The sequence below is a fragment of the Balaenoptera acutorostrata genome, chromosome 3 (genome assembly GCF_949987535.1).
Source record: "Balaenoptera acutorostrata chromosome 3, mBalAcu1.1, whole genome shotgun sequence".
In the NCBI taxonomy this organism is placed as follows: domain Eukaryota; kingdom Metazoa; phylum Chordata; class Mammalia; order Artiodactyla; family Balaenopteridae; genus Balaenoptera; species Balaenoptera acutorostrata.
In genome coordinates, this window is record NC_080066.1 from 157,828,371 (window position 1) to 157,842,993 (window position 14,623).

General features: G+C 36.9%; 1 protein-coding gene across 13 annotated transcripts in view; it reads left to right on the top strand.

Annotated features, from left to right (window-relative positions):
* NRXN3 (neurexin 3) overlaps positions 1–14,623 on the top strand; it is a 1,648,091-nt gene that overhangs the window by 1,480,033 nt on the left and 153,435 nt on the right. For all 13 annotated transcript variants that reach the window (XM_057543493.1, XM_057543494.1, XM_057543495.1 and 10 more), the window contains 2 exons: positions 1,351–1,440; positions 11,402–11,709. In XM_057543493.1, coding sequence (XP_057399476.1) covers positions 1,351–1,440; positions 11,402–11,709 — 398 coding nt within the window. The remainder of the gene's footprint in view (positions 1–1,350; positions 1,441–11,401; positions 11,710–14,623) is intronic.

Genomic DNA, 14,623 nt, shown 5'->3' on the forward strand with positions numbered 1-14,623 from the left:
CTCTGCCACTGAAAACTCCTCCATGAAGATGACCCTGAGATGGAAGTGCCAGGGCAAGCTTCTATTCACCTGATGCTATATTCAATCCTAATAATCTTTCTAGCTTTTAGACTTCTTTATAAATGGTTTCCAAGCCACCTGTCTTGAGAATTTGATTTCACCTTCAATGTTGGTGATTTGGATTGGGCTTCCTGAAGTTCCAATACTGTAAGGCTATGAGTCAAAAGTAATTTAAGATTCACCAGTTTCTGCTGGATCACTATGAGGTTGGTTGACAAGACAGAGCGGTTCCCAAAGCATGGCTTCATTATTTTGTGATTTGAAGCATATTCGTTAGGGGTATATCTTCACAACACCACTCTCCATGTCTGTCCTAATTAGACAAACCATCCAGGGGTGGTAACAACATTTATGAAAGGAAGAAAGAGGCATACTAACAGTTAAAAGCATTATGTTTGATCCTTGAAACTAATTAGATATTTCCTGCTTGGAAGAAGTATCCCTAACAGGCTTTATGAATGGATGTGTATTCAGGAAGGACCTCTCCTAGGAAGGAAAGAGAGAGAGACTAGGTAGACATATAAAACCCGTGTCTGTTAGTACTAATAAAATGTAGGTACTCAAAAGTCTGAAAATGCTATATCACTATATGTATAGCTGCTTTTATTTACAGATATGTACTTTGGGGTTCCTTCGATTTTAAAATGGGGAACAGATCTAGACAAAGAGATAGAGATTAAAAGAGTTATCTGTAATACTCTACCTATTTTACATAGGTGATGGGATGCCAGGCCCCCCTTTATGGAATAGGAAGTCTCTGTTGGCCATCAAGGCTTAAATTGTCTTCTTTGGCTTCCCTCTGCCAGGAAGTAGAGCAGTTGCACACACTTGAGAGGAGAATAAGGACGTGCATGGCCCCATGCTTCTGATCAGATACAGCAGAGTGAGTGTGGAACATGTATGACTAAGACACTGAGGGTCCCCTACCACATTATGAAGCTGATCTGATACAAGTCAAGGGGATCATTGTTCCTGCATTGACCCAATTAAGGTGTGGTTAGAGTGAGATGGAGAAGAGTGAAGGTAAACCCATTTCTGTAAATAGCCAAACCTCTTCCTGATGCCCATCCCAAGTCACATTTCCAAAACATACGGAGCACTGCATAGCTAAGAATAACCTGACCTCACACCTCTCAACCAAGGGCAGAGTGACTTCGACTCCACCTCCACTAAAGATAAATGGATATCTATCTCTAAAAACTTCATAAAACGCACCAAAAACCTAGGATGTTTTTGAATGACTCATTGACTTTTCAGATTGTTCTTTAAGCTGTTTTTTAAACTTTAAAGGCAACACTGATAATGAACGCTTCCAAATGGTAAAACAGAAAATCCCCTTCAAATATAACCGGCCCGTAGAGGAGTGGCTGCAGGAAAAAGGTAACTGTCGTTAAAACTTTCATCTTAAAATCATTTGATTCTAAACCCTCATTTTTAAAGCCTGCAAATAAATGTTCCTTAAATGATAATCGCCTGCTGCATAAATGACTGTTTTAATTTTCATTATAATTTGTGTCAGCTTCCACCTGCCATATGTTGATAAATCATGCTATAATACATTGCCATTAAAATACAGTTAAAGGGACTAACATCTAGCTTTCTATCAGCATGACAACCACAAACAAGAAATTCCAGGAACCTCTAAAAAAGAAATGTATTATGGCAGTTTAACCACTGCATGACATTATTTGTTAATTTGTTTTAAATTACCTCTTATACCAGAGCTTTCTAAAGAAATTTCAAAAGAACTTATTAAACTTACATCTTGAGTCTGTTTTGGCTTTACTATCTGTAGCACGGTTAATGACAACAAAAAAATCATAGATTGACTCTTGTAGTTTAAACTGCTTAAACAACTGTTATAAGGGGAGCGACTTTTTTTTTCAACATTTGTTTTTAAACAAAGAAAAGAATGAGAAAGATGAATTTTGCCTTTATAGTTAAACTTACAGAGGCAAATATATTCCATAAGAAGTTAATGGTGTCCTAGTTGCTGACTGAAACTAAAAAAATAAACAAACTTATTCTACACTTTGGTTGTGTATTCGATATTTATGCAACAAAAGTGTACGTGGTTGAAAAAGGAAAGGTTAATGGAAGGCAAAGCAGCAGTTTCTCATTTGCTGAAAAAAACAACCACTTTGTTAATAAAAGAGGGCAGCGGTTATACCTGATGTTAGAATTTTCTGTGTGGCTCTTATTTATTAGGATGTGAACTATTGTCTTTCAATGAAGAAAAATTTTTGTCTTTAAGAAGCTATTTACTCTGTTCTTTCCTGAGCCAGTATAAGCTACTCTTGTAGCTTAAGTGAGTTTTTTTTTAAGTAGACATTAAGTGAGTTTTAAAAATATGTAGAGATTTGACTGAGTTATTTGTAAATAGTAATGAGGTATATTAATATGCAACTTAAAAAATAAAGGACTGCTACAGTTGTAAGTTGAGTGAAAACATTCAGACCTTTAAACACGGAAAATCCTCACTGAGTCTTAACTGTTTGCCCTGTTTTTAACGTACGTGGTCTAATTAAAAATAAATTAAGAATAACTCTAAAAAGCAAATAATTTTGTTTAGTAATCACCAGCTCATAAAGTCCCTTTAACATTAAAGATGATGATTGCCTCACTTCTTAAAAAGGAAAAGACAACTAGATGCATGTCTGAGTCTCATGTGCCTGAGAGAATTTTTTTGTTTCTTTCAATTTTATGTTAATAATATTTTATTTTACTCCATTGCCTTTTGAAGTCTAAGTTCAGTAGCATGCCAGGCATTTTCATTTGTATAAATCATTATAAAGTTACTAGTAGGCTTTTAGTTTTCCTTCCAATAGCATTGTTATCAGTGGGCTTTCATATAGAAGGATGCTTCCAAACACACAATAAAAGTTGAGTTGGTGGGACAGGGATGGGGTGGTTTGGGTGGAAGGGAGGGAGGAATTCCAGTTTCTTAACTGAATATGTATATGTTTATATATGCTAATAATATTGAAAAGAATTATTTTCAAACTGGGAAGTTCTCTCTTCTATGTTATTTTAACCAAAATTACTTTTTTGTTTGATTTTGGTAAGTAACATTTATTCGTTCTGTTGCTTTACCTCTTCCTCTGTCTAGGTAACTTTCCCTTCAAAAGAAATAGAAAATGTATACCAAAAGACCTTGTAATGACAATAAGTAAAACAGGGTAAATTCAGAAAGATGATTAGGCAGAGGTATTAGGAAGTAGCTGGAATCCTCTTTGGAGTTATTTCTGTCATTGGGGAAGAGATCTGGGTCACAGCATTCCCAAGTCTGTTTTCTGGCTCTGTCTGCTATTGACTGACTTTCTGACCTTAGACAATCCACTTACCCTCTTTATATCTCAGATTTCCCATCGGAGGAGAGGAGAAATAATACTGCCTATTCCCCAAGGGTGTTCTGAGGTTTAATTAATTAGTCTTTGTGCAGCACTGACTGGAGACGTGCAAAGATTTAATTTAAGCAGTATGTGAACTTGTTGTCCAAATGAGGTAACAATTAATGACTTTCAAGAGGATGGGCACCCAAAGCAAAACACAAAGTAACCTGCTACAAACCCTGTACTGGTGTTATAACCAGATTTCTTATTATTGATGATAGAACAATTATCAGACTGGAATAGAGATATAATAATGGTCGCCCCTTATAAAAAACACGATTGATCATAATGAGGGACAATAAGGAGATCTGGCATTGATTTTGAGAAATCTTGGGCAGATGGTACAACTTTCTCCAGTCAGTCCCTTATATCCTTCATAGGGAGAGGGTAGTGATGATTGTTTCTCACTTATTCAGTTACTCCTGCTTACCTGAGAGAGATAAATTGATCAGAGGAAGAGATGGCAGGAGACTTGAATATCCCCCTATTCCTTCAGTGCCTGCCAACTTTACTATTAACCACCTAATCTCAGGTACAGAAGGCTAAGAAAGGGTTTTAAAACATAAGAAAAGCAGACCTAGCCAGAAATAAACCATGAAACAGACAAATAAACAAAGGTCCAAATACTTCCTAGGGCATGATGGAAATCTGAAACACAGGCAGCCTCCTTCCCTGTTTCACCCCCCCTGGTGTCGTGTTCTCAAGAAGTGATTAGTCAGATCTCTCCTTGAAAGAAGGAATAGCCAGAAGTGGAGCGGTGGCTTAATCATATAGCCCAGGAAACATGTCTTGCCTTTCTCCATGCTTAGGTCAGTCTTGAACAAGCAAAGACCACATTTTGGAGTGAACTATGGCAACTGGAATAAAGGAGATCCATCATTTCTTTTCTTTTCTTTTTTTTTTTTACCCTGGCCTCTGCCGCCACAGGGTTGCCCCACATTCTGTACCCCTCCCTCTGCCATGGCCTGAGTGAGCCAGAGCCCCCAAATCAGCTGCTCCTTTTTTTTTTTTTTAACTTTTAAATTTTCCTTTACTTACTTTTTTTATACAGCAGGTTCTTATTAGTTATCTATTTTATCCACACCAGTGTATACATGTCAATCCCAATCTCCCAATTCATCCCACCAACACCCCCACCCCCTGCTGCTTTCCCCCCTTGGTGTCCATACATTTGTTCTCTACATCTGTGTCTCAATTTCTGCCCTGCAAACCAGTTCATCTGTGCCATTTTTCTAGGTTCCACATATATGCGTTAATATACGATATTTTTCTCTTTCTGACTTACTTCACTCTGTATGACAGACAGTCTCTAGATCCATCCATGTCTCAACAAATGACCCAATTTCGTTCCTTTTTATGGCTGAGTAATATTCCATTGTATATATGTACCACCCTTCTTTATCCATTCGTCTGTCGATGGGCATTTAGGTTGCTTCCATGACCTAGCTATTGTAAATAGTGCTGCAATGAACATTGGGGTGCATGTGTCTTTTTGAATTATGGTTTTCTCTGGGTATATGCCCAGTAGTGGGATTGCTGGATCATATGGTAATTCTATTTTTAGTTTTTCAAGGAACCTCCATACTGTTCTCCATAGTGGCTGTATCAATTTACATTCCCACCAACAGTACAAGAGGGTTCCCTTTTCTCCACACCCTCTCCAGCATTTGTTGTTTGTAGATTTTCTGATGATGCCCATTCTAACTGGTGTGAGGTGATACTCACTGTGGTTTTGATTTGCATTTCTCTAATAATTAGTGGTATTGAGTAGCTTTTCATGTGCTTCTTGGCCATCTGTATGTCTTCTTTGGAGAAATGTCTATTTAGGTCTTCTGCCCATTTTTGGATTGGGTTGTTTTTTTTTTAATGTTGAGCTGCATGAGCTGTTTATATATTTTGGAGATTAATCCTTTGTCCGTTGATTCGTTTGCAAATAATTTCTCCCATTCTGAAGGTTGTCTTTTCGTCTTGTTTATGGTTTCCTTTGCTGTGCAAAAGCTTTGAAGTTTCATTAGGTCCCATTTGTTTATTTTTGTTTTTGTTTCCATTACTCTAGGAGGTGGATCAAAAAAGATCTTGCTGTGATTTATGTCAAAGAGTGTTCTCCCTATGTTTTCCTCTAAGAGTTTTATAGTGTCCGGTCTTACATTTAGGTCTCTAATCCATTTTGAGTTTATTTCTGTGTATGGTGTTTGGGAGTGTTCTAATTTCATTCTTTTACATGTAGCTGTCCAGTTTTCCCAGCACCACTTACTGAAGAGACTGTCTTTTCTCCATTGTATATCCTTGCCTCCTTTGTCATAGATTAGTTGACCATAAGTGTGTGGGTTTATCTCTGGGCTTTCTATCCTGTTCCATTGATCTATGTTTCTGTTTCTGTGCCAGTACCATATTGTCTCGATTACTGTAGCTTTGTAGTATAGTCTGAAGTCAGGGAATCTGATTCCTCCTGCTCCGAATTTTTCCCTCAAGACTGCTTTGGTTATTCGGGGTCTTTTGTGTCTCCATACGAATTTTAAGATGATTTGTTCTAGTTCCATAAAAAATGCCATTGGTAATTTGATAGGGATTGCATTGACTCTATAGATTGCTTTGGGTAGTATAGTCATTTTCACAATATTGATTCTTCCAATCCAAGAACATGGTATATCTCTCCATCTGTTGGTATCATCTTTAATTTCTTTCATCAGTGTCTTATAGTTTTCTGCATACAGGTCTTTTGTCACCCTAGGTAGGTTTATTCCTAGGTATTTTATTCTTTTTGTTGCAGTGGTAAATGGGAGTGTTTCCTTAATTTCTCTTTCAGATTTTTCATCATTAGTGTATAGGAATGCAAGAGATTTCCGTGCATTAATTTTGTATCCTGCAACTTTACCAAATTCATTGATTAGCTCTAGTAGTTTACTGGTGGCATCTTTAGGATTCTCTATGTATAGTATCATGTCATCTGCAAACAGTGACAGTTTTACTTCTTCTTTTCCAATTTGGATTCCTTTTATTTCTTTTTCATCCCTGATTGCTGTGGCTAGGACTTCCAAAACTACGTTGAATAATAGTGGTGAGAATGGACATCCTTGTCTTGTTCCTGATCTTAGAGGAAATGCTTTCAGTTTTTCACCATTGAGAATGATGTTTGCTGTGGGTTTGTCTTATATGGCCCTTATTATGTTGAGGTAGGTTCCCTCTATGCCCACTTTCTGCAGAGTTTTTATCACAAATGGATGTTGAATTTTGTCAAAAGCTTTTTCTGCATCTATTGAGATGATCATATGGTTTTTATTCTTCAGTTTGTTAATATGGTGTATCACATTGATTGATTTGTGTATATTGAAGAATCCTTGCATCCCTGGGATAAATCCCACTTGATCATGGTGTATGATCCTTTTAATGTGTTGTTGGATTCTGTTTTTTAGTATTTTATTGAGGATTTTTGCATCTATGTTCATCAGTGATATTGGTCTGTAATTTTCTTTTTTTGTAGTATCTTTGTCTGGTTTTGGTATCAGGGTGATGGTGGCCTCATAGAATGAGTTTGGGAGTGTTCCTTCCTCTGCAATTTTTTGGAGGAGTTTGAGAAGGATGGATGTTAGCTCTTCTCTAAATGTTTGATAGAATTCACCTGTGAAGCCATCTGGTCCTGAACTTTGGTTTGTTGGAAGATTTTTAATCACAGTTTCAATTTCATTACTTGTGATTGGTCTGTTCATATTTTCTATTTCTTCCTGGTTCAGTCTTGGAAGGTTATAGCTTTCTAAGAATTTGTCCGTTTCTCCCAGGTTGTCCATTTTATTTGCATAGAGTTGCTTGTAGTAGTCTCTTAGGGTGCTTTGTATTTCTGTGCTGTCTGTTGTAACTTCTCCTTTTTCATTTCTAATTTTATTGATTTGAGTCCTCTCCATCCTTTTCTTGATGAGTCTGGCTAATGGTTTATCAATTTTGTTTATCTTCTCAAAGAACCAGCTTTTAGTTTTATTGATCTTTGCTACTGTTTTCTTTGTTTATATTTCATTTATTTCTGCTCTGCTCTCTATGATTTCTTTCCTTCTACTAACTTTGGGTTTTGTTTGTTCTTCTTTCTCTAGTTCCTTTAGGTGTAAGGTTAGATTGTTATTTGAGATTTGTCTTGTTTCTTGAGGTAGGCTTGTATAGCTATAAACTTCCCTCTTAGACTGCTTTTGCTGCATCCCATAGGTTTCGGATCATCGTGTTTTCATTGTCATTTGTCTCTAGGTATTTTTTGATTTTCTCTTTGATTTCTTCAGTGATCTCTTGGTTATTTAGTAACGTACTGTTTAGCCTCCATGTGTTTGTGTTTTTTACTTTTTTTCCCTGTAGTTCATTTCTAATCTCATAGTGTTGTGGTCAGAAAAGATGCTTGATATGATTTCAATTTTCTTAAATTTACTGAGGCTTGGTTTGTGACCCAAGATGTGATCTATCCTGGAGAATGTTCCGTGCACACTTGAGAAGAAAGTGTAATCTGCTGTTTTTGGATGGAATGTCCTATAAATATCAATTAAATCTACCTGGTCTATTGTGTCATTTAAAGCTTCTGTTTCCTTATTTATTTTCATTTTGGATGATCTGTTCATTGGTGTAAGTGAGGTCGAATCTGAATGATATCCTTGCTGGGTAGAGTAACCTTGGTTGCAGTTTCTTCCCTTTCATCACTTTAAATATATCATGCCACTCCCTTCTGGCTTGTAGAGTTTCTGCTGAGAAATCAGCTATTAACCTTATGGGAGTTCCCTTGTATGTTATTTGTCGTTCTTCCCTTGCTGCTTTCAATAATTCTTCTTTGTCTTTAATTTTGACCAATTTGATTACTATGTGTCTCAGCGTGTTTCTCCTTGGGTTTATCCTGTATGGGACTCTCTGCACTTCCTGGACTTGGGTGGCTATTTCCTTTCCGATGTTAGGGAAATTTTCAACTATAATCTCTTCAAATATTTTCTCAGGTCCTTTCTCTCTCTCTTCTCCTTCTGGGACCCCTATAATGCGAATGTTGTTGCGTTTAATGTTATCCCAGAGGTCTCTTAGGCTGTCTTCATTTCTTTTCATTCTCTTTTCTTTATTCTGTTCTGCAGTAGTGAATTCCACCATTCTGTCTTCCAGGTCACTTATCTGTTCTTCTGCCTCAGTTATTCTGCTATTGATTCCTTCTAGTGTAGTTTTCATTTCAGTTATTGTATTGTTCATCTCTGTTTGTTTGTTCTTTAATTCTTCTAGGTCTTTGTTAAACATTTCTTGCATCTTCTCGATCTTTGCCTCCATTCTTTTTCCAAGGTCCTGGATCATCTTCACTATCATTATTCTGAATTTTTTTTCTGCAAGGTTGCCTATCTCCATTTCATTTAGTTGTTTTACTGGGGTTTTATCTTGTTCCTTCACCTGGTACATAGCCCTCCACCTTTTCATCTTGTCTGTCTTTCTGTGAATGTGGTTTTTGTTCCACAGGGTGCAGGATTGTAGTTCTTCTTGCTTCTGCTGTCTGCTCTCTGGTGGATGAGGCTATCTAAGAGGCTTGTTCAAGTTTCCTGATGGGAGGGATTGGTCAGATCCATCATTTCTAACCAGTGTAATTCAACTTTGCATTTCAATTCTCTCTGATCTTCTTTTTATTTGTAAGCAAGGGCAGAATAACATCAATCGGAAAATAAAATGAGGACCATTACAGATGTGAAGTACTTTTGTGAATATTAGAAATATAAAATTTTCTACCTGTAATCAGTTATAAGCATTAACTGATTATCAGTGCTGGGCTATATATAAAAAAGGAGATGAATAAACATTAATATTATGGTTGGCCAACAGTTATGTGAGTGGAAGGGATAGCTTGGCACTGAGGTGTAAGATACTAAATTTTAGCCCTAGAGATCTCTTACTAGGCAAATTCTTATTATGTTAAGCTACTCCAAATGCCTATGGAAGGCCAAAAGCATATTTATTCTCCCCTCCCATCATGGCATTTCTTTTTATAGTAAGCTTAGGGCTCCCAGAAAAAAAGCTGTTGTCAAATAATAAACAGTAAAGAGGTACGAGCTCCAGGCCATTAACCAGTATTATTGGGCATTGAACTTTTTGCTGCATCTTATGTGAGAAATGAGAGGCCAAAGGATAGGCAATGATGCATGTCCACAGGGCACTGAAGGAATTGGTAGGAAAATAATGGAAATCTATTAGATCTATTTGATTGGACCCTTAGGATCTGCACAATTCTGTTATCATTAAAGCCAGCAGATTCCATTTCCATGCTCCAGATATTTTTATAGAGGTTATTTTCATTATAACAAAATTATCTGGCCAAGTCTTCATACTGTAGTGTTTGAAGCTTCCAAAGGGGTATTAGTTATAAATCATTCTTGACTAATATGCCCTTAAGCGTTGCCCAATGAGTGGAGCTGGGTCTTGTACAAAGAATTCCCTCTGAGCAGATGCATTTTCCCTTCTCTGTCCCTTCTGTTTCATCCGTTTTTCTACATTGAGTAGGGACTCCACATTATACACCAGAAATTCAAGGATAGCTAATCATTGTGTAGGCTTAAAGGCCATGTAATAGTGGTAGAGGTTAAGCATCCAAATATCACAGCATGCCTCTATTCATATTTGAGATTATATAAAAACCTCAGTCTTTAAAAAAATATACTCCCTTTTATTAAAAAGGCAAGTATATCAGAACATTGTTTCCAGTCATTAATAGCTAAAAATATTCAGGCAATTAGATTAAGAATGAATGAAGCATTGTTTGATCACTGACTAAAATGGAGAAAAATTCAGAAAGGATATATTTAATTCCATTAAAAAATTTTCCCACCTTTCTCTATATGGAAAAACAGAAGAAAATAATCTGGAGAAATAGTAGAATAGAAGACTCTAACCTTTAAAAGCTATTTAGATTTTTCTGGGAAACATCTCAAACTTAAGAGAGGCTTTTTAATGTAGGAATAGTTGGGGGGAAGATAAGTTGAGTTACACTATTCTAACCTCTGTTCTACCGTCATTTCATTCTGATAGTTTTCTGTCCACAGAAGCATAAATGGTTCCCCAAATGGGAACTTCAAATAAGGTGAGCTACTGTTTGCTTCAATTCATTAACATACCTCTATATCACTTTAAGATGTTCTATGTGTAGCTTTTTTCATTAACACCTATCCCTCCTCTTAAAATTCATTGATTCTGAATGACATTTTTTTTCTTCCCCCCTTTCTCACTGACATGATCAATGCCTACTTATTTTCCATATCTTAGAGGGAGATTTAGTTATGTGACTGTAATCTCTCCCCTCCTCCAAATTAATAAAGATGGGAAAAAATCTGTCATGATGTTTATTAAATAGCAAGTATGGGTAGAATATTATGCATTAGGAAGATTTCTAGGAAATGAGGTGTTTGGTGACCAAAGTGTTTATTTTTATAAGTATACAATAAATCCAAGTCTCTTAACTAGAATCTAAGTTAATTTCAGTTAATTTAATTTAATTATCAGACCTAGTTTTTTAATTCAGTGTTCTATGTCACCTCACTGAGTTTTTATTTGCCATATATAATTCTTTTTAGTTTTCATTGTGTTACTTTTTAGGTTAAAAAATCAGTACAGTAAGTATTTATGATTTATTATTTTCATCACCTGTTTTTTTTTTTCTGTCATCCATAACTGCATAACCAGGAAGACTATAATACTGCTCATCATTGAACAAGATTTCTCCTGCCTCACAATAAAGAGATAGAGACTCTTTTATTCAGGTTATCTAGGATATTCAGCTAGACAGTGGAAGAGATAAACATAGTGAAATGTTATTTGCCAATGTCTATATTGAATTTTTGTTGCCCAGTTTTCTTCCTTCCAATTGCTCAAGGAAGCCTGTTTTGATGTCTGGTCCATTCAGACCAGGTAAGGCAAACAGAGAAAATGTACAGGAATAATGATGTTTCCTCCACCCAACCCACTAGGCCGGCAGTTAACCATCTTCAACACCCAGGCGCAAATAGCTATCGGTGGAAAGGACAAAGGACGCCTCTTCCAAGGCCAGCTTTCTGGGCTCTATTATGATGGTTTAAAAGTACTGAACATGGCGGCTGAGAACAACCCCAATATTAAAATCAATGGAAGCGTCCGACTGGTGGGAGAAGTCCCATCAATCTTGGGAACGACACAGACAACCTCCATGCCACCAGAAATGTCTACCACTGTCATGGAAACCACCACTACAATGGCTACTACCACAACCCGCAAGAATCGCTCTACAGCCAGCATTCAGGTAAGCCTTTCTCCAACAATTAATTGACTCTGCATCTTGGTCTTTGAGATGTTGCTCTCATGGTCAGTGTCACTACGTAGCTAAGGTGTCTGAATTACTATGTTTGTAGGAAGGATGCCTGTAGGAAGGATGGTAAAGCTCTTATTCAAAATGAGCAAATTTTCACTATGAAATACTCCCACCTCTCATTTTATTACCTTTCTTTTCACTAGCCAAAAGGGGAAAGGGGGAAAGGAAAATTTGTTATCATAGGAAAGACTGTATCCTAGTTCAATTCTATTCGCCTCCTCCTGATGGCTTTGCTAAGACATGAATTGTTCTTTTTTGAGGTCAGTGGGTAACATTACATCAAGGGCAGATGAAGCTAGAGGTTCAATTAATCCTTATAAAATGCAGTATTTGTATTTGATAAGTGTTGATTATTCACTTGTTATTTTTGGCTCACTTCGTTTCCTTTATATTATATTGACCAAGGTCCTAATTGCATTGGAAAATTTGAAGGTCTGAGTTTAGCTATGTAGGAAGTCCTTAGTTTTGTGGTTAACGTTTTTGTTTTGTCACTTAAAAGTAATTATACCCAAGCTAAAGCTAATGCTTTGCTGACTTCCTTGGCATCTCATAAATCTAGTTAGTAGAGGGGAGAAGATTAATCGAATTTTTAGCCTTAAATGCTCTGGCAAAAAATAAGACATTCCAATTGCTTGTGGGAAAATGACCCCTAGTCTAGTTAGTATCTGCAGAAGATTCAGTAGATCAGTACTTGTCCTTTCTGTTTCTTGGTTTTAAGACATGAGCCAGGGGTTCAGTTGAGTCTTTGACATCACCCTTCCATTGACTTCAGAGGGCATTATAAACCTAAAGTCAATAATCAATTAAACCCCCGACGTGTTCACATTCTTCTGAATTAAGTTTATGAGAGTTAGGCAGTGGTAAAAGTGTTGTCTACCTTTTCCCTTTTCTTTGAGTAGAAATATCCAGACCATTCCTTATGTGACTCCACAGGAACAATTGGAAGCTGACGCACTGATGATGTTATCAGGCCAGTTTAATGTGTTTTAGAAAAGCTACTAAGAAGCTGGTTACTTAGCAGTCTTATAGTTGCACGTGTTGTTACATGTATACCTACGCACATGCTCCAGAAAACTAGCTTTTTCTCTACTGATATTAAAGCAATAACTCCTGACACTTCACTATACTCACTGAAAAGAAGATAAAAGACAATATATATTTCTATTATGACTTTATAGCTCAAGAGCAGATCTGTTTATTGTGGGTGAAAGGATAGTTCTATCTGCACAGGTCTTGGTAGACTTGTTCTGTTTCTGTCAGAATACATTCCACTAACCCTGTGGGAAGCAGAGGAGCAAATGGCTTTTTCTTCATAGGAATGGATGGTCCTGTAGTCTTTTTCAAGGCCAAATTTTTACTGACCTCCGAAGGATTTAATGTTACATGAGGACTCAGGGACTAAGCCATGGTAATTATCAGTCTGGGGCTTTCCTTCCTGCAGCAAATACATAAATAGGAGCAGATTGGGTGAGTATTTGTACAAACTAAGGGAGCCAGAGTAGGATACAAGGTACAACAGTCTTATAAGTGATTATGATTCTAAACATCATTTAACCTGTTGTCATTTTGGAGGTCAGCAGCTGTGGACAGCTGGAGGATGCCCTCTCTAACAGCCTCCTTTCTGGTGTGTTTCTTTTCCTTTAGTCCAGGAATAATTGGATTACATCTACATGTCTTTCCTTCTGCTTCTACAGAAAAGGCTATAAAAATGGGTTATAAATCTGTTGGTGCTCTTTGTTTTTAAAGGTGTATAAATACATAAAGTAGTCTTGGAGGAAAGCCAACAGACTAGCAAAATTGGATTAGATGGGGATGACAGATAAAAAAGCCCCATATTCTTTGTAAAGATTAGCTAAAGGAAATAACTATGCCAAGGGTTTTGAACTGTTTGTTCTGCCAACTAGCCATAAGAACTTTGCCCTGGGCTCCATAAAAACTAAATAGCCTGCCTGTCTCCAAGTCTATCCCTGTCTTAAATACATTCTGTAGATCATGTGACGCTTGTGTTAGGACTGGGGACCCAACAACCCTTGGATTCTACCCCAGGTTTAAGATAGTTTCCAGACTCTGAAGACTTTGGGTGAAGAAGGTCAATCTCAGGAGTTCTAATATGCCCTGTGTGAGCCAGCTAATTTTCTTGAATGAAATGGACTCATAAAGATTTGATCTCTGGGAAATCTTCAGAAAAAAGAAAAAGAAGGGAGGAAGACTGGATTTCATGTTCACTAGATCCATCATTCACGTTTTCACCTATGTGTGAAATCTTACAGCCATTCCCAAATGATACTCTGTTCTGTCTTCCTTTGCTTTGATAATATTGCTAGAGTAGAGTTTTCCTAAAAGTAGACTCTTCCGGAAGAAACAAAATAAGCATGTGCATTCACAAGTATAAATATCTGTTTATTAAAAATCCACTGGTTATTTCTTTAAGCGTAAGGTAAGAAAACGTCATCTGAGCAGTTCATTTCTGATAGACCTTGGTTAATGTTGATTTTAGATCAAAGGAAAACTGCAAAGTGCTTTTAGCGATGCTCTTAACTGTGTGTGAATGTGAACAAAGAGTTTTGAATTGATATGGCCCTCTAACGCTCTAGCCTCCTGGAAGTAATAGGCGCTTTGATCTTTCTGATACTCTAGTTTGTTACAAAATACTTGTGAATTACATGGACTATGTTAAATTACTCACAGCTGTGGTGCCAAGCAGGAGGGGAGTTTGGGGGAGAATGGATACATGCATAAGTATGGCTGAGTTCCTTTGCTGTACACCTGAAACTATCACAACATTGTTACTCAGCTATACTCCAATATAAAATAGTTTTTTTTTAAAAAAAGAAGGATGTCTCTA